This window comes from Talpa occidentalis, unplaced genomic scaffold (genome assembly GCF_014898055.3).
Source record: "Talpa occidentalis isolate TD23 unplaced genomic scaffold, MPIMG_talOcc4v2.1 talOcc4.13, whole genome shotgun sequence".
NCBI lineage: Eukaryota > Metazoa > Chordata > Mammalia > Eulipotyphla > Talpidae > Talpa > Talpa occidentalis.
The window spans coordinates 91260032-91278717 of NW_023601322.1; the positions used below are offsets into that span (position 1 = coordinate 91260032).

The 18686-nt window shown below is 35.1% G+C and overlaps 1 protein-coding gene across 12 annotated transcripts in view; it reads left to right on the top strand.

Annotated features, from left to right (window-relative positions):
• The window catches only part of LOC119243609 (uncharacterized), a 782255-nt gene that overhangs the window by 427720 nt on the left and 335849 nt on the right, over positions 1-18686 (top strand). For 9 of the 12 annotated variants that reach the window (XR_008551531.1, XR_008551536.1, XR_008551532.1 and 6 more), the window contains one exon: positions 9928-10017. The exons of 2 other annotated variants lie outside the window; for them this stretch is intronic. Coding sequence is in view for 1 of the 10 variants with exons in the window: in XM_054694540.1 (XP_054550515.1) it covers positions 9928-10017 (90 nt within the window). In the remaining 9 variants the exon portion in view is untranslated. Of the gene's footprint in view, positions 1-9927; positions 10018-12092; positions 12152-18686 lie in introns of those variants that run through there. One more of the 12 variants, XR_008551541.1, reaches the window with a different exon arrangement.

The following is an 18686-nucleotide window of genomic DNA, read 5'->3' on the forward strand; positions in this document are numbered from 1 at the left end:
TTTGGTTTATTTGACCCTTTGTTTTGTTTCTCTATATTCCACAGTAATTGTATTTTCCCTTCTGACTTATTTTACTTAGCGTAAACCCCTCCAGTTCCATCACAGATGTCAAAAGCTTATCTTTTTTTATAGATGGTTAGTATTCCATGGTGTATACATACCCACATCTTCCCGATTCATTCATCTGTTTTCTTTTGTTATTTATTTATTTATTTAATTAATTAGTTTTATGCATACAAGAGCTGGGGTGGAGGCCAGAGATGTGGGGGGTGAAAGGATTCACCAGAGACTGTGTGGGGAGCAGAACAGGCAGATATACTGAAATCCACTGCTGAGGGGAGCACCGGGCAAGATAGGAGAGGTCTGATGTGGGTCACCTCCCTGGCCCGGGATCGAACTTGTGTTGCAGTGGCTGGTGATAGCTTCATAGTGCTGAGACTTAACCTCTTGCACCACCAGGGAGGGCCCACCGTTCAACTGTTTTGGGGCATGTAGGTTGTTTTTATAGTGCTGCAATGAACATAGGCATGCATAGAGCCCTTTAAATTCATGTTTTTCTGTTCTTTGGGCACTTACCTACTAGTGGTATTGCAGGATCATATTGTTGATCCATATGTAGTATTTTGAGAAATCTTCATATTTTCTACAGGTGCTGTATCAGTCTACATTCCCACCAACAGCATAGGAGACTTCTTTTTCTCTTAATTCTCACCAACACTTGTTTCTGGTCATATTCTCAGGGATATGAGGTGATATCTCATTGTGGTTTTGATTTGTAATTCCCTAATGATAAATTATGATGAGCATTTTCTCATATGCCTATTGCATCTGTATGTCGTCTTTGGGGAAGCATGTATTGAGTTCTTTCTGCCCACTTTGAAATATTGAGCTGTTTCCTTTTGTTGAGTTGTATGAGTTCTTATAGACGGATATTAATTCCCTGTCAGATATATGATGTGCAAATATTTTCTCCCTTATGCTAGTCATTTTAATGGCAGTTATTTCACTGTGCAGGAACTTTTTTAGTTTGATTTAATCACATTTTTTTTTTGTTTGTTTTCACTTTTGTTTTCCTTGCCTTTGGAGTCAAATCCCAAAAGACATCCCTGAAGGAAATGTCTTTGCCTTCATAGGCATTTATCACAAATTCACTGTGACTAATTTTTCTCATTTGACATTTCTGTACATTTTCTTTCACTTGCCTAACTGAACATTTAATTTTTACGCATTATTAAGGTGATCCCATTTACGGATGAGTAAATTGTGCATATAGAGATAAAATTACTTGTCGAAGAACACACAATGGGTAGGTAGAGGGGCCAGGATTTTAATCTTAACTGCAGCTCCTGACACCACGCAGTTAACCTCTTTGATACACTACCCTGCCTTTGCCTGATATTTGATAAATGACCTTATAGAAATTCATTACTTGATTGATTTATTCATTAGGTGATAGTCATTGCCTATTTGCTATGTGTCATGTCTATGATGGGTGGTAAGGATAAATTGACAATAAGAGAAAAATTTTGTCAAGTCACTTTTCCCCCATATGACTGCACAGTAAATTTACTTATTCAATAATGGATTCCAGTATTGTCTATCAGTCATAGCTGAAAGAAAGAAATGAGATAAGGGACTCAATAATAACTCATATAATAATAACTCTCCATTTTCATGTGATTACTCAATAATAAAAAAAAGGAATTTTGGAGACAAATCAGGCAGGTTGTGGACAAAATGTACCTTTAGTTTTCATTCGTAGATTTAAAAATAAAGTCCTAAGAAGAAAGCTTAGTTCTTTCTAACCCAAAGACTTTTGTATTTGTATTTCCAACTTAAATTGCTTATGCTATATTTTGAATCCATTTCATCTAATCTGGTTCTCAGACCAATATGGGTAGAGTTGATTACCATTCACTGTGTTTATACATTTTACATATGGAAAATTACTAAATTATATATTGTAATGTATAATTTACTTGTTGATTAAACTCATATACTTTACCGTTTCTCATACATCTTATTTCCCAACTCTTAAAATATATTTTAACAAAGGACTAATGGTCAATATTTGTTGAGAAATAATTTCTCTGTGACATGTCATTTTTTTAATATTTTATTTTATATAATTCTTACATCATTTTTCATTTTTGTACAATGTATGTATGCATTTTAATTTTGGTTATATTCCCCACGCAATTGTACCCCCCTTATTTTGACCGTAATCCTTTCCCTCCCTGCCCCCCTCTGCCCCCCATGTGTCTCTGGTTTATAATTGCTTGTTGATTTTAATTTTTACTTTGTATTAATTAGTTGTTTTCCTGGTCCCTTATTTAGGTTTTCTAAATTCCTGCTATGAGTGAGACCATCCGGTATTTTTTTTTCTTTCTGACTTATTTCATTGAGCATGACACGTCATTTCTTAAAAATAAACTCAAATTAACAGAAATATGTAAGGCACATTTTTTGCTCATCTTAATGCTGGATTATTTCAAAATTCATTTTTTGGTATATAAGAAAAGAGACATATTAGTGTTATTTTGTAAACTGAAAAATGATTAATTAGAAGGTTCTAATACTATAATCTCAAAGAAAGAACAATGTTACGTGGTACATTGAAGCATCTGTTTTATTCTTGTTCAATGTCAGAGGAAAGTCATTGGCAGTTGCAACTGTCATGGTCTCAGTTGCAGCTCTGACGTCTAGCCAAGATGTTTCAGAAAAATAATCATGCTTTTTTAAATTCCCAACTTAAGGGCCTCAGTGTTACCTTATCTATGTATATAAAGTCACTGCAAATCAAAATAACAAATACTTCACAGAAAAAACTATAATTCTTTTGTATATCTCTATCAGAATTATTTCCTTTGGAACGGGAAACATTTTATTTCCTGGCATTTGTGGGACAAATACATTACATCCTGTATATTTATCTAATGGGTTTTCTTTTCAAAGTAATGCAGAGCCAAGGTAACAAAAACCAAAGTTTTATCTTAAAAAATGACTATTGATTTTCTGATAATGCACTGGAAATAATAAAATAAAAAGAGCTCCTTGGCTTCCAGCTTGCCAACATCACTGCTAACACAGTGTTCCAAAAGTGCTCTAAAAGAAAAGAAGTGATTACAGACTTGATGGATGAGCCCCTCAATTTAGATCTTAAAGGAGAAAAAGTTCCCTATTGTACAGCTAGATCCACATGAAATGCTCAAATCCAGATGACTAGATGAATTCTTTACTGAAATGACAAATGACAATGAGAGTAATTACATTCTGAAGATTGTTAACTTTTTTATAAGACTCCTTTGGCAATCCAGAGGCACTGACATTAGTAGCAAAGACAATGAACATTTTGGTAAACACTGACCCACAAAATTCTCTAAAGGCAACATCATTGAATTGCCATCTTGATGTGATTACTCAATAATAGTAATAAAGAAAGGAATTTTGGAGACAAATCAGGCAGATTGTGAACAAAATGTACCTTTAGTTTTCATTCATAGATTTAAAAATAAAGGTAACCATCTCAATTGTTTAGAGGACTCTCCTAATTTTCAATATTTTCTATTTGTGTAGAAAAAAGGCACAATTAAATCTGGTTAGCAAATTCCATATGAACACACTGGGAAAGGATGAAGTTTGTCATTATGGCCTATTTAGATATCTATGTGCTAATGGAATTCTAATAGGAGTATCAGTATGCTTTTGTTTATATTTTTCCTCTTTGGTCAGAAATTATTCTGTGTTATATATTCAAATCTTCTGTTTTCTTAGGACAGAGTGTCTCAAATCTCCGTTTTCTAAGGAGAGTTTTTTTTTTATAATTTTTAAACATTTTTTTAAGATTTATTTATTCAGGCATACAAGAACTGGGGTACAGGCCAGATGTGCAGGAGGGTGAGAGGATTCACCAGAGACAGAGTGGGGAACAGAACAGGCAGACTGACTGAAAAACACTGCTGAGGGAAGCAGCTGGCGAGTCAGGAGAGGTCTGCTGCGCCATGTGGTTAGCTCCGCAGCCGGCCTGGATCGAACTCATGCTGCAGAGGCTGCAGACAGCTTCACAGCACTGTGCTCAACTGCCTGTGCTGTTAGGGAGGCCTGAGATTTATATTTTTAGAGGAACTATTATTTGAATTTTTCTTTACCCATCCTATGTAAGATTCGTATCTCGCATTATAATCCAAAAATAAAATGTTGCTACACTGACTCAACTCTGCATTTGCCTACTGAACAACTGAGTGGTTAAATAAAAACCTCTTAAATCCCTCAAACCTGAACTGGGTTGAACTAAGCCAGGGGACTTCCCTCTCCTCTTTCCCCACATATCCCATGTAATGTGTGGCCAGGAAAGTCTCTGTGCAATGGCAGATTTGTCTTTGCTCTTGGAAGCTCAAGTTTGCTCTGGTGATGTCCTTTGAGCTCTTTAATTTTATTGATACTTCAAAAGGAAAAGAGCAGTGATGTGGGAATCAAGTGATCTGGTTTCTTCTCTTTTCTGTCACTTCTACTGGTAAGAATTTGGGCAAGCCTGCTGTGATCTCTTCTTGCTTAAATATATGGATTTGTGAGATGGAGTTATTTTCCAGATTAAAGATGCAATGTCTATGATACTGTGAGAGACTTACTTTAATTCTCTTAACCATCATAAAAACAGTTACAGCACCTCTGCAAACTCTATGGAGTTCTTCTGATTGGTTACACATAATGATTAATCTCTTGGATGGTCCTGATGATTATAGTGCACTTAGCCTAATTAGGTGACCATCTTCTAAGATGAAAAATTCCATAAGCTTCAACGGTGGCAAGAATCTATGATTCAAAGAATAGCATTCAATTTCCCTTGAAACATCAGTACCTTCTCTAATTGCACTATGGATCTAATTTAGTCCTATTACTTCATCAGATGATTGACTCAAACTTGCTTTAAAATAGTGCTAATTGAAAGTTTACAAAAATGTATTCTTCCATTTAAAGTCTTCTGTGAGAAAGCAAAACCCACGCCTACATCTAATTTCCTTAAATTGCTTTTGACATCCTACTCAAAAATGATCAGATCTTGAATGTTAATTTTTGAAATATCACTTTGGTGTTATTATGGAAGATGAAAAAGAAGACAACCCGAATGTAGTCAGAATGATCACAGAACGAGCAATTCCTATTATATAGGAGAGAAGTATTAAAACTGAAAGAAAGCTTTGATGTTGGGATTGACAAGAAAGAGACATTTGTAAAAGTCAAAGTAGAGTGGTCAGGCTGGACCCAATGTGAAAGAAGCATGACATCTACAGTGACTTTCTGTTACTGAATTTGGAAGATTATATGGATTCTTGTGCCTCAGACAAAGATTTAAGATAACAAGAACATATGTTGACATAGAAGTATGAACTCATAAGATATGCTATATGCTAATGTCTACTGAATGTTTCAGAAAAGACAAATCAATGTTTACCACTTTTATTTCAGAAAAGGAAATGCAGATACAGAAAAAAAATGAATGTATTAACTCAGTGAGTTTTTTAAAAAGATTTATTTATGCATACAAGAGCTGGGATACAGGCCAGAGGTGTGTGGGGTGACAGGATTCACCAGAGACAGGGTGGGGAACAGAACAGACAGACTGACTGAAGAACACTGCTGAGGGAAGCAGCAGGCGAGTTAGGAGAGGTCTGCTGTGCCATGTGAGTCACTCCCTGGCTGGCCTGGAGATTGAACTTATGCTGCAGAGGCTGCAGACAGCTTCATAGGTTGTGTTTTAATCCCTTGTACCGCCAGGGAGGCCCATCAGTGAGATATTTTAAAGTGTATAACCACCCTCAAGTCAATAAATGGAATTTTTCCAGCTACATTCTAATCCCCTTTTTTCCTTTCATGGTAATCATTTTCCTGACTATTTAGTGACCACTTACAATGCATTTCATTTAATGACATCAAAGGGTGGATCCCTAGAAAATATGATTTAATAACATTAAAATTTTCCTGCCTTATATTGTCTGTTGAACACTAGGCATTTGACCCATAGATTATCTCATGATCTGAATTTTGGAGATCATGACAGTGATTACATGTCTCTTTTATATGATCTTCTCAGCAGTGATCCTTAATGCATAGATCCATTCATATGTGGGGGTGGGTTTGCAAACTAATGTCATTTTCTAATTCTGTCATTTTTATTTAAGTTCAATTGAGTAGTTTTATAAAGAGGTTCTATTTAGTTACCTTGTGGACATGCTTGAATCTGTCCTTTTATGTTCCTGTTTTTAAGATAATTAATTGCTCCCTTGTATCCTTTAACATTGACCAATTAGTTCAATATATTATGATGAATCAATGTCATTCCCATTATTGGTCAGTAGGAGTCTCTCCAAATTAGTTTGAGTCATTTTGACACGACTAATACTGTTTGAAGATTTCTTTGCTATCCTGATATGGGGACATTTTAAACTCATTTAGTACTGCCCTAGGGCTGGCTGGAATCAGCTATTTCTCCAAGAAGTTCCAGTTGCTTTTAGTGCTAAATGATAATTTAAGACTGCAAGCTGGCAATTAGGAATGCTCATTGCAACTGGATTGCATTCTACAACTGTAGTCAGCAATCTACAGTTGAAATAAGTATCCCAAAATCTATGTAAGTTCATAGAAAGATTTCCAATTCAGTTGCAAAGAATTGTTTTTTTTTTTTTTAACCTTAACTCCTCTATAGTACATTTATATTTCCTTGCTTAAACAATTCTCATTCTCAAATATCCAAGTGATAATTGATTGCAAGTAATTCATGATTGCTTAGTTGCTTTATACATTAGTCATATAATAATCTCAGAATAGCAATACTAATACCATCATTTCCAATATTAATGAGAATAGGTTTTTCCCACAAATGCTCTTCTCACTTACTTTATCCTTTAAAAATTTTTGAGCACATGAATATCAAATAATAGTCTTTCCACTTAATGTTAATATTGTCTTAATTAAATCTATATGTAGGTTTAATGCTGACCTCCAGTACTTATAGTGCTGGCTTATAGTTATTTTAGTTGGTCAGGAAAAACTTGTGGGAACAATATTTTCTGAGTTCTTATATGTGATAATCACTTCAACTTTTATAGGTGAAATCAATTTTGCTGGACCTACTTTCAACCTTCACCCAACCCCTTGTCCCCTACCCCCATTCCCCTCCCTCATTTTTCCCCCTTGCTTATCTTAAATGTTGCTCCATCTTCTTATTTGGTTAAAATGATGCTGTCAAAAAGACTAACAATATACTAATTTTTTCCTTATAAGTCGATTTCTTTTATGATGTCTAACATCGTAAAGATTGTTTTCCCTTTCATGTCAGTTTTTCTTGTCACTGGTGATCTTAAAAAGCATCTTCTCATGTAGATGGTATGCTTTTAAACATGTATTTCTTAACTAATCCTTTATTTATTTATTTATTTTTAAAGATTTATTTATTTATAGAAACACTGAGTACAGTCAGAAGCACGGGAGGGTGAGAGAATTCACCAGAGCCAGAGCGGGGAACAGAACAGGCAGACTGACGAAATACACTACTGAGGGGAGCAGCGGGCGTGGCAGGAGAGGTCTGACGCACCATGTGGGACCCTTGCTGGTGGCCGGGGATTGAACCGGCGCTGCAGAGGCTGCGGGCAGCTTTGCAGCCCAGAGCTCAACCACTGCGCCACCAGAGGAGGCCCTTGACTAATCCTTTATATAAGGGTGTTTTTCAGAATTGGAATTGTTGGTAATTCTGTTGCTTTCCTCTTCTTCCTCTTCCATCCTTTTAGGCTGTTATTGTTTGTTGAACCTTCTTCTTTCTTTCTTGTCCTTTGTCTTTCTTCAAGATTTATCAGTTTTTCCCTAATTTTCCTGCCTCTTCTTTTATTTGCCTCTCTTTTTAAAATATATACTTATATATATATTACCTTCTGTCTGTGTGGATGTTATCCACCGTGTTTATTTTTGCTTGTGCTTTCTAGTCTTTATTTCTGAAAAGATGGTTTCTTTGATGTCCATTGTTTTTGGAGTCTGTAAGTTTCCAGTGTTTTTTTCTTTCATGTTTTTTAATGTTCTTTTGTCACATCTTGAATCATTTTAATGTACTTCAGTTTGTTTTGAATTACTATTTTATATTTAATCTAAACCGTATTTTTGAATTCTTTTAAAAAATAAAAACTTTGTATGGAATTTTACCTCAATACTTACTTGTTTTTTATTTTGATGTGAAATCATTTTTTTTCTGAACTTTTAGTAGGTCACCTCAGATCGGATTTGGAGAAGTCACTATCAGTTTTAGCTATTTTTATCCTGAATTGCTATTGTTTCAGTGGGCTGCAAATTGAGAGGTTCTCCTTTGCTTCTTTCAATTCAGACACCTACAGCTTCTTTTTTTCTTATGTTTTACCCTACACAAATGCTTGTAGATTGTGAATTGTGTGTTCATTGGTCGATGGTACTCAACCAATTGTGTTTTGAAACTTATGGGGATACCTTGCCACCTCAATTTGTTGTAAATGTCACCTGATTTTTTGCTTATACTGTCTAGCTGTTTTATGTGCTTTATATCTATCTGCATTCTCTATGAGAATTAAAAAATTGTATTGCCTTAGCATCCTCCACAGTCTCTCCCTTTCCTTTTTGTTGATTATACAGCGCAGTGGCTAAAGGCACTAAACTCAAAATGCCTGTGTTCATATCCCAGCTCTGTCTCTTATAAGCATAGTTATCATGGCACAGTGGCTCCTGAACTCTCAAATTGCTCTAAGAATAATATTTGATACAAAGTATTATTACAGAATTATATGGATTCATATTTTTACAATCATGCTTGGTACATGATGGTGGCAATATATATAACTGTTTTATAAATTTTGACATTAATATATATGTCATTTAAACATTCAATTAACATATCATTCAGAACAGAAAAATGCCATTAATTGTCATTCCTTTATTACCTTTTTGAAGTTGTAATTCATATTCTAATTGATTTGATAAATGGGTATTTTGTATAGGGAACCACTAACTCCATGAATGGTCAGATGAACAATCTAAATTGCTAATAATCAAAATACAAAAGAGTTAATGTAATTAATTAAAATAAGTTTACCCAAAAGCAACCATGACCTGCTTAGGTTATTCAATAAAATAATTGTTAATCTTCCTGGAAGCACTTAGATATTGAATAGACAGATAAGACTTTTGAACTTTGAAATATCTCTGTCTTTGTGATTCATGTGTCATCTATAGCTTTTAAATAACTGCCTGAGACTCATTTTATAGAAAATGCACTTAGCTGTCGTCTAGTTCCAATGACCCATAGAAAGTGAGTGTAATTTGTAATAGGAGCAATTTAGGTTTGATATAAGGAAGAACTTCATAAATGTGAAAAAATTTCATGAATCCGAAAGTTAAGAAATATGACTGTAGAAGAATTACTTTTTGTTGACCTCTTAAAGAATAGGATAATTATTATAGGATACATCAGAGTGGTTCTAAATACTTAGCGTTGATTAAGGAAATAATAACATTGATAAAATAACAATATCAGAAACTTATTATTCCTTAAGGAACACATATTTTTAATAGTGATTATAATGCTAGCCAAAGGTCAAGTGATTATGAAGAACTAGGAAAATTAAGTATTCTGTAAAATTTCAAAGAAGATAATCAATGTGACAGAAAAAAGGTAATAAAGGTTTTTCAAAAGAGCCTAATTTTATAAGCATGTGAATTTAACAGAAAGAAAACAACCAGTTACTTTAACAAGGACCATAAATGCCTTGTTAGAGAAAAGCATGGTGAATCAATCAGAGTTAGTGTACTGGCTAATATGTTGTCTTTTGATTGGTTTCTCCATTATTGGTCTATCAAGGTTAATTTCATGTGTGTTAGTTACCACAGTTTATTGGTTTGTCTTCTCATCCACAGCAGAGTCAAAATCACCACAGCTTCCCACAGTGCAAGGACTATGAGCAATGTAGCAGGTCATCTGCTTCAAGAGCTCCTTTCTACTACCAGGTGTGTGGCTCTACATGAGGTCAAAAGTGTGTACTGTTTGCACTAAGAAAAGACAGAAGTGACATCTAAAATATTAGCATGTGGTTTGAATAGCAGTCAGTTCTCACTGTGGTTGTATCCTGTTCTCTACATGAGGGCCTTCTTTAAGATCAGAAGAAAGGGTCATTTCCTTTTTCTTTGTAAATATTTACCCCTCATATTTTCAAAATGCCAACTTTGCAATTATGGCAAAGATAAACCTGCTAGCGTATGTGACTAAATTCCAGAAACATATCCAATAGCATAGGCAATTAAAGAATAATTAGTATATGTAAAACATAGCCATGAAATTAGCCAGTAATTCCAATTCACAAAGTTGATAATTTTATTTTTGCAATAGGGTTCTAGTTTTTTTTAATTTATTACATTTATGTATTTATACATTTATGTATTTATTTTCTTACATGTTTTTCACTTTTGGACAGTATTTGATTTCTTCCTCAGGTGTAGTCCTGTCTCCCACCACCACAGCACCCATGATCCACAGTTCCTTATGCTCTTCCCTCCCCTGTTTTGCAAAGTTGCTAATTTTAAATATTTGTTCTGTATATTCCAGGGAACAGGATATTCGATCCCCAGGGCATATCTACAAATACTAATTTTATAATTTCACAATCAATCTGCTACTAATATATTATGCTATTATATCCTTTTTAAAATTATTTTTTACATCATTGTTTATTTTTAAACAATATTTGCTCCCCCCAGATATAGTCTCCATAGAATTTCCTTCACCAATGCATTATATCCTTTTATAGACTCTGTTGATGAAATTGGCATGAACATTGCCACTGTGAAGCATATTTGAGTGAAGAATAAAAAAATGGGATCAATTATTTGCCAAATGTCAAAATATATTAGTTACTCAGTATTTTGAAACATCACTTACAGTATTAGGCTGTACATTCTATTCTTTTTTTCCTTCTTTCTTTTTTGTATTGAGGTAACTTGGGTTTATAACACTATGTACGATCCAGAGGTATAGGATCACGCCTCTTAACATGTTTGTTACCACAGTACACCACCACCAAGGCACTGAAAGTCCTCTGCCGTATCCACTGTCCCCAAATCCCACTTCACTCACCCCTTTTTTCTCTCCCCTCTAGCAGCCTCAGTTGTATACTTTATCTTTCATCATCAGTATTTATTTTGGTCACTTTTTTTTTTTGCAGTGACTTGAGTAAGGTGCAGTTGAATAGGTGCAAAAGACAGAGCGAACTTATTATCACTGCAAAACCAGTGTAATTAAATTTTGTGTTCCTCATTATTTATGTTTGTGGCCATTTCTCAGTTCTGGTTAGAAAATTAAGTGAGAACATTTGATATTAATATTATGACAATCAATTTTTATAAATGTTCTCACTCTAGAAAATATAGCATGCATATTATTTTTCTTGTTATTTAAAATCTGTTGCTTTCAGTAAAATTAACATTTGCATTTCCCACTAAGAATTGGAAGTGAATAATGTTTTGTTTCCATTGAGGTATTATTAACTTGGTTTGTTAGTCTTTTCTTCTTATAATGGATTATAGAAAAGGTTGACACTTAGTACTTGTCATCAGTTTAAAAATTTTATCAGGAAATACAGAAAATTACTTGCTAAGAGCATATCTGTGTGAATATATGTGTCTGTATACACTGACTTACAAATTCACGCACAATTTCAAACAAAAGTAAATGTATCTTTCATAGCAATTATGATTGTAAATAAAAATAAACCAAAAATGCTACCAAAAACTTTAGATATAGCTATTTAGTCAGATGTCTTTTGTGCAGCAAAATAACTATGAATACATTTTGGTACAAGCCTAGGTTATGGTTGATGGGGAATAGATGAACGCAGAGTTGGTTTAATATATTTTATTAGAGTTTTGAAATGGTGAAACCAAAAGTCTATACAAATTCTAGGCAAAATTTCAGAGAAGTCAAGATCTTTGTGACATCGCAGCATCAACACCCACTGACTTTTGCCCCAACCCCTTTGGGTATTTTTGAAAATAATTTTTATTTTGATGACATCTTTTTCCCTTGGCAGCTGACCCCAGCATCACTTCATTGGTTCTACCCACCCTGCCCAGAACAGAGGTCCCATCTTCTCAGGCAAGTATCTAATAAATGAGAATGGAAGACCAAATCACCACTTCAACTCACTGACCTGGTCTCCACGACCGCCGGGTACTTATCATTCAGATTATTTCCATCTCCAATTTTCCTTTCACTGAAGTTCATATGCTGCAGAACTAGTGACAGCTTAAGTCAATGTTCCTGGTAACTTTCAGTGTCCTGATAAGCATGTCAGTTTTACATATCATGTTTCTCAGTCATCTTTCAAATTCAAGTTTGAAATTTAACTTAGGCAAATAATAATGGATTTATTGCCTTATTAAACAGCAGAGTCCATGGATATATTCAGTCACAACTGGATAAAAGGGCTCCAACACTGATATTGGTGCCACCTTTCATTTTTTGTTCCATCTTTGTTTATCATTTTATTTGATGTTTCCTTCTCCATGATTAGGAAAACAAATTTTTACAGACATTGAGTCAGATCCTCCTGGTGGCAACATGTAGTAATGAAATATAAATGTATAATATAATGCTACCTATATTAATTTGCTACTTTTTTTTTAAGTTTTATTTATTTATTTATATAAGCACTGGGTACAGTCAGAATTGCGGGAGGGTGAGAGAATTCACCAGAGCCAGAGCAGGGAACAGAACAGGCAGACTGACGAAATACACTGCTGAGGGTAGCAGCGGGCGTGGTAGGAGAGGTCTGCACGCCATGTGGGACCCTCGCTGGTGGCCGGGGATCGAACTTGCACTGCAGAGGCTGCGGGCAGGTTTGCAGCCCAGTGCTCAACCACTGCGCCACCAGGGGAGGCCATCATTTGCTACTCTTAACAACAAATTCTGGAAAATACATACTGGTTTAGTTAGAAAGTCAATCAGTAGTTGTCTGTGTATGGATGGCATGAGAGAAGTATAAGAAAGGGGAAAAATAGGGAAATTTCTGTATCTTGAATTTGGTGGTCATTTGAAAAGAACATACATCTGTCACATTTATCAATGTTTAATATTTTAATGTGAGTTTATTATACGTAAATTATACTTCAGTACATTTTCTAAAAAAGAGATGTAAAGAGTAAGAAATCAACAAAATTGTAAGTTGTAGAACACTGAGAAAAATAGTGAGTAAAAAAGACTAAATAGTAAAAAAAGAGAATAAGAAAATGACTCCAATCTAATTAGTTATCAGAAAAAGAAACAATCAGAAATGTTTTTGAAATGTAAAACATTCTTTTTAATACATGATATAAATTTATGCAGGAATCTTCTCTTAGTAATAATTTATTTATTTTTTTTTAAAGATTTATTTATTTATTTATACAAGCACTGGGTACAGTCAGAAGCGTGGGAGGGTGAGAGAATTCACCAGAGCCAGAGCGGGGAGCAGAGCAGGCAGAAGGACCAAAATACACTGCTGAGGGGAGCAGCAGGTGGCAGGAGAGGTCTGCGCGCCATGTGGGACCCTCCTCCGGTGGCCAGAGAGCAGCCGGGGATTGAACCGGCGCTGCAGAGGCTGCGGGCAGCTTCACAACCCAGCGCTCAACTGCTGCGCCACCAGGGAGGCCCTTAGTAATAATTTATAGGCATCTTGTTTTTCTATATTAGCTTAGATGCTAATTTTCTTTTTTTGGACAAAAGTACAAAATAATTTGAAAAATTTCTAACTTACTCTTTAAGGTACCAACTTGGGAATGGGTTATTGGATTTAGTGCATAAAAAATGGTTATACTTCTCTGGCCTTGTGTAATCATTTTCCAGTTCACATTGAAAGGAGTAAATTTGTAACATAGATAAGGCTATGAATCCAGCTGAGAACACAGTGTATCCAGTTCATAAATTTGTGCACACATAAGACAGTATTATAGTTGTAAAATATGTAGAGTGGATCCACCTTTTCTCAGATCCTGACATATTTACAAATTGTAATTTCCTCTAGAGATGTAGTGTGACTAAATTACAATCTTTTTTTTTTTTTTTTTTGCTCCAGTATCTAGAGGAAAAAAATGCATTTGGTTCATCTTGTTTTGGATTGTATTCCTAGTGAAATATGTAAACTTAGTTCTTTCCCTGTGAATTTCATTCCCTATGAACTTCAAAACAAATATGGGGAATTGATTTTCACCACTGTAGAATGCATGATTTACAACTTGGAAATGATATTAAATACAAAACTGAGTATTTCTGGAAATCTTTGCAGCAAGCTCACATTATCCACATATTAGCAAATAAGATTTTAGGAAAAAAATCCTGTAAATTGATGGTTATTGAAATAGCTACAATAGAAAATCATGAATATATGGAAATATATCAGAAAGAATGATTTTTTTTTTTTTTACAATCTTCTTAGATAAGATTACATTAACTTATCTGCGGAGGCCTGTGATAACTTGTAAATTTAATCAGTCAAATTAGTTGCATGTTAGACAGATTTGACAAGGAATGTGGGTTTATGGAAAACAGAACATTTCGTTTGGGAGAGAACTCCATCTGACTCTACAAAACAGTGGCTCACAATTTTTCAGAGGGACTTGAGAGATGGTTTATTCAAATTTCTTACCCTCTCTCATTCTCTGTATTTCTGGAATATCTTCTATATCATGACAAATATATCAATTCATCATCTGAATTAACACTTCCCCTGTTGGAGAACTAATGCAGCTAGCATTTATTGAGTGTCTTTCTTGTGCCAGACAACAATAGATTTTTGTATTGATTAACGCTGATAGAGCTCTTACAGCAAAGTACTTTACAAGATAGTAAGTCAATTACTCCTCCAAGCACCCTATAAGATAGGTGGTATTAATGGTGCTTCACAATGATGAAACAGTTATTACTAGGACCAAGATTTTTTTTTTTTTTTTTTTTTAAATACCAAATATTTTAATTATTGTTTACTTAAGTCTTTTTCAGGTGAAGAAGTACTTAATACAAATGATTTTTACTTTACATGGAAATATAAAAAGAAACACTCATATTTGAGAAAAACATTAGAAGCTGTTAATAAAAATGAAATACTGTGCAAACATCACTTCTTTGTATTTGCTTAGGCATTTTTGACCTTTATCTACCTGTAATGGGAGAAGGAAATCAAAATGTTGCTGGGTGGCAGAGAAAGCAATGGAAAGATTCATGTTGATAGTTGACATAGTGCCAATCCGCCAATCCCTAGCAGCCTATTTATAAGCTTTTGAATTAATACTAATATAATTATTTTTTTTTTAAATATTAAATTTTATTTTTATATTCCCCCATACAATTGCAAACGCCCCATTCTGACCCCAATCCTTCCCCTCCCGCCCCCACCCCCAAAAAGTGTCTCTGGTTCATAGTTTTTTGTTGATTTTGATTTTCACTTTCTTATATTCATTTTCCCTGGTCCCTTATTTAAGTTTTCTAGATTCCTGCTATGAGTGAGACCATCCGGTATTTTTCTTTTTCTTTTTGGCTTATTTCGCTTAGCATGATCCCTTCCAGTGCCATCCATGTTGCTGCAAATTGCATGTGTTTATCTTTTTTGAATGCTGAGTAATATTCCATGGTATATATGTACCACATCTTCTTGATCCAGTCATCTATTTTTGGGCATTTGGGTTGTTTCCAAAGCTTAGCTATTGTAAACAGTGCTGCTATAAACATAGGAGTGCAGGTGCTCTTTGGAATTGATGTTTCTGTGTCCTTTGGGTAAATACCTAGGAGTGGAATTGCTGGATCATATGGAAGCTCTATGTTTAGTAGGTCCAGAAATCTCCACACAGCTCTCCATAGTGGTTGGACCAGTTTGCACTCCCACCAACAGTGCAGAAGAGTTCCTTTTTCTCCACATCCTCGCCAACATTTGTTGTTGCTAGTTTTTTTAATATGTGCCATTCTCACTGGTGTGAGATGGTATCTCATGGTAGTTTTGATTTGCATTTCCCTGATTACAAGTGATGTTGAACATTTTTTCATATGTCTGTTGGCCATTTGCATTTCCTCTTCAGAGAAGTTTCTTTTTAGCTCTTCTGCCCATTTTTTGACTGGATTATTTTCTTTGTTGTTGCTGAGTCTCATCAGCTCTTTGCAGATTTTTGTGATCAGTCCTTTATCATTAGTGTTGGGTGCAAAAATGTTCTCCCAGTTGGTGGGGTTTCTCTTTGTTTTTGTTATTGTCTCTTTTGCTGTGCAGAAGCTCTTTAATTTGATGTAGTCCCAGCTGTTTATCTTTCTCTTCACTATCACTGCTTTGGGTGATGTGTCTGTAAAGATGTCTTTGATGTGCAAATCCCGTAGTGTTTCGCCTATATTTCCTTCTATGTATTTTATGGTTTCAGGTCTTATGTCTAGTTCTTTAATCCATTTTGAGTTGATTTTTGTGTATGGTGTGAGGTAGTGGTCAAGCTTCATTCTTTTGCATGTAGCGACCCAGTTTTCCCAGCACCATTTATTGAACAAACTTTCTTTGCTCCAATGCATAGTCTTTGCTACTAGGACCAAGATTTAAGTTGAAATAACTTGTCTCCAGTGTCTTTCTCCACTCCACTGTACTGTCTCCTATCCTATGTGCTTTTTGCATATATTATAAATCATTTAATTTACACAATAATATCACACTTCCTAGTAACTCCAGTGATCTAACACCTGGAACAAAAGAGCTAGAGTAAAAATATGTTTTTAAAATATTTTATTTATTTATGCATACAAGAACTGGGGTACAGGCCAGAGGTGTGGGAGGTGAGAGGATTCACCAGATACAGAGTGGGGAACAAAACAGGCAGATAGACTGAAGTACACAGGTAAGTCAGGAGAGGTCTGCTGTGCCATGTGGGTAGCTCCTTGGTTGGCTGGGGATTGAATTCATGCTGTAGAGGCTGTGGACAGCTTCACAGTGCTGTGCTTAACCCCTTGCACTATCAGGGAGGCCCCTAGAGTAAAAATATTAAAATTCAAGACATCTACTTGCTGTACAAATGATTAAACTCTCTTAGGTTGGTTTCCTTATCTGTACTAGTGGAAGAATTGCTGCTTTGTCTTTCTTTTTTTTAAATAGATTTATTTATTTGTGCATACAAGAACTGGGGTACAGGCCAGAGATGTAGGGGGTGATAGGATTCACCAGAGACAGAGTGGGGAACAGAACAGGCAGACTGACTGAAATACACTGTTGAGGGGAGCAGCGGGTGAGACAGGAGAGGTCTACTGTGCCATGTAGGTCACTCCCTGGCTGGTTGGGGATCGAAGTCCTGCTGCAGAGGCTACAGACAGCTTCATAGTGCTGTGCTTAACCTTTGTGCCACAAGGGAAACCCTGCCTTATCTTTCTTTAGGTGTCGATATACATTGGAAACATAAGAGCCATATTAATGTAGCATACATTTTTTTCTTATAAATAATCCATACAAATAACTCCAATTGTTCAAATATTTTTCTGAGCAGAAATATTGCCCCCCCACTTCTTCCTCCCTTCCAAGAGCCACATTGAAATGCTGTTCCTTCCCTGTAAGAACTTGGTGCTGTTAAAGTTGACCTTCATGCTTCTCTTAATAGTCTCTGGTTTGAGCAAGTTATCCAGTGCTGAGTACAATATTCCAGGTATGGTGTGCTGTTTCAGTGACCAAAGCAGGTCTTCTCAATTTATTCAATGGTCAGGTTGTAGCATATCACATACATATCAGTTATACTAGATTGTAATATTTCAAATTATAAATAAAGCTCAAGTTCTTAAAATTTGAGACAGTCTCATAATGGATTTGAGCTTGTCGGCAACTGAAAAATCAAGTTTCCTTTCATATGAACTGCCGATATTAGTTAAGTTAGGTTATATACAGATAATAATTAAGTTAGGTTATATACAGATAATGATATAGATTATATACAGATAATGATTTGGGTCATAGGACAGTGTGATTTTGGGGGAACCTATGTACATTCTTCAGACTCTCAATTTTATTCTGATGCCACCTCCTTATTTTCCATACATTTATTTTTGTTGTCAGCAAATTGAACTGTAGTAACCTTAGCACCCTCATATATTCTATGTATAAACAGTAAGCAGTTGACTGCTTGTTATCTAGGCTTTGTCCTTAATAGAGGCGATGGCCCTAGTGCGTCTCCTGTTGCCTCCCTGCCAATGAACCATGAAGAGCAGTACAACATCCTAGTGTTATGGCCTGTCCTTGGTGTATCCCTTCAGGTCAAATGTTTGAACTGGAGTGAAGGGATAAGATAGGAGGTAATTTCTGTTTTTATCAAGGACAACTATAACATTCTCATGATCTTGTTAATTGCCTACAAGGACAATAATTAGTGATGAATCTGTTCACTCTCTTTTCTCTTCTGAAATAATAACCTATTTCCTATTATAGTTTATTCTTTACAGTCTTAGTGGGAAGATGTTAATTATATGATCATGTATCTGAGTTGGGAAAAACATCTCCAAATCCTACATTTATTTTTTTTGTCAGGATTTTGGTAGGAATCACTACCCAATATATATATATATATATATATATATATATATATATATATATATATATAATCAATCTCTAAATTAACTTGAATTTTGTGGGGGCTTTTAATAATTT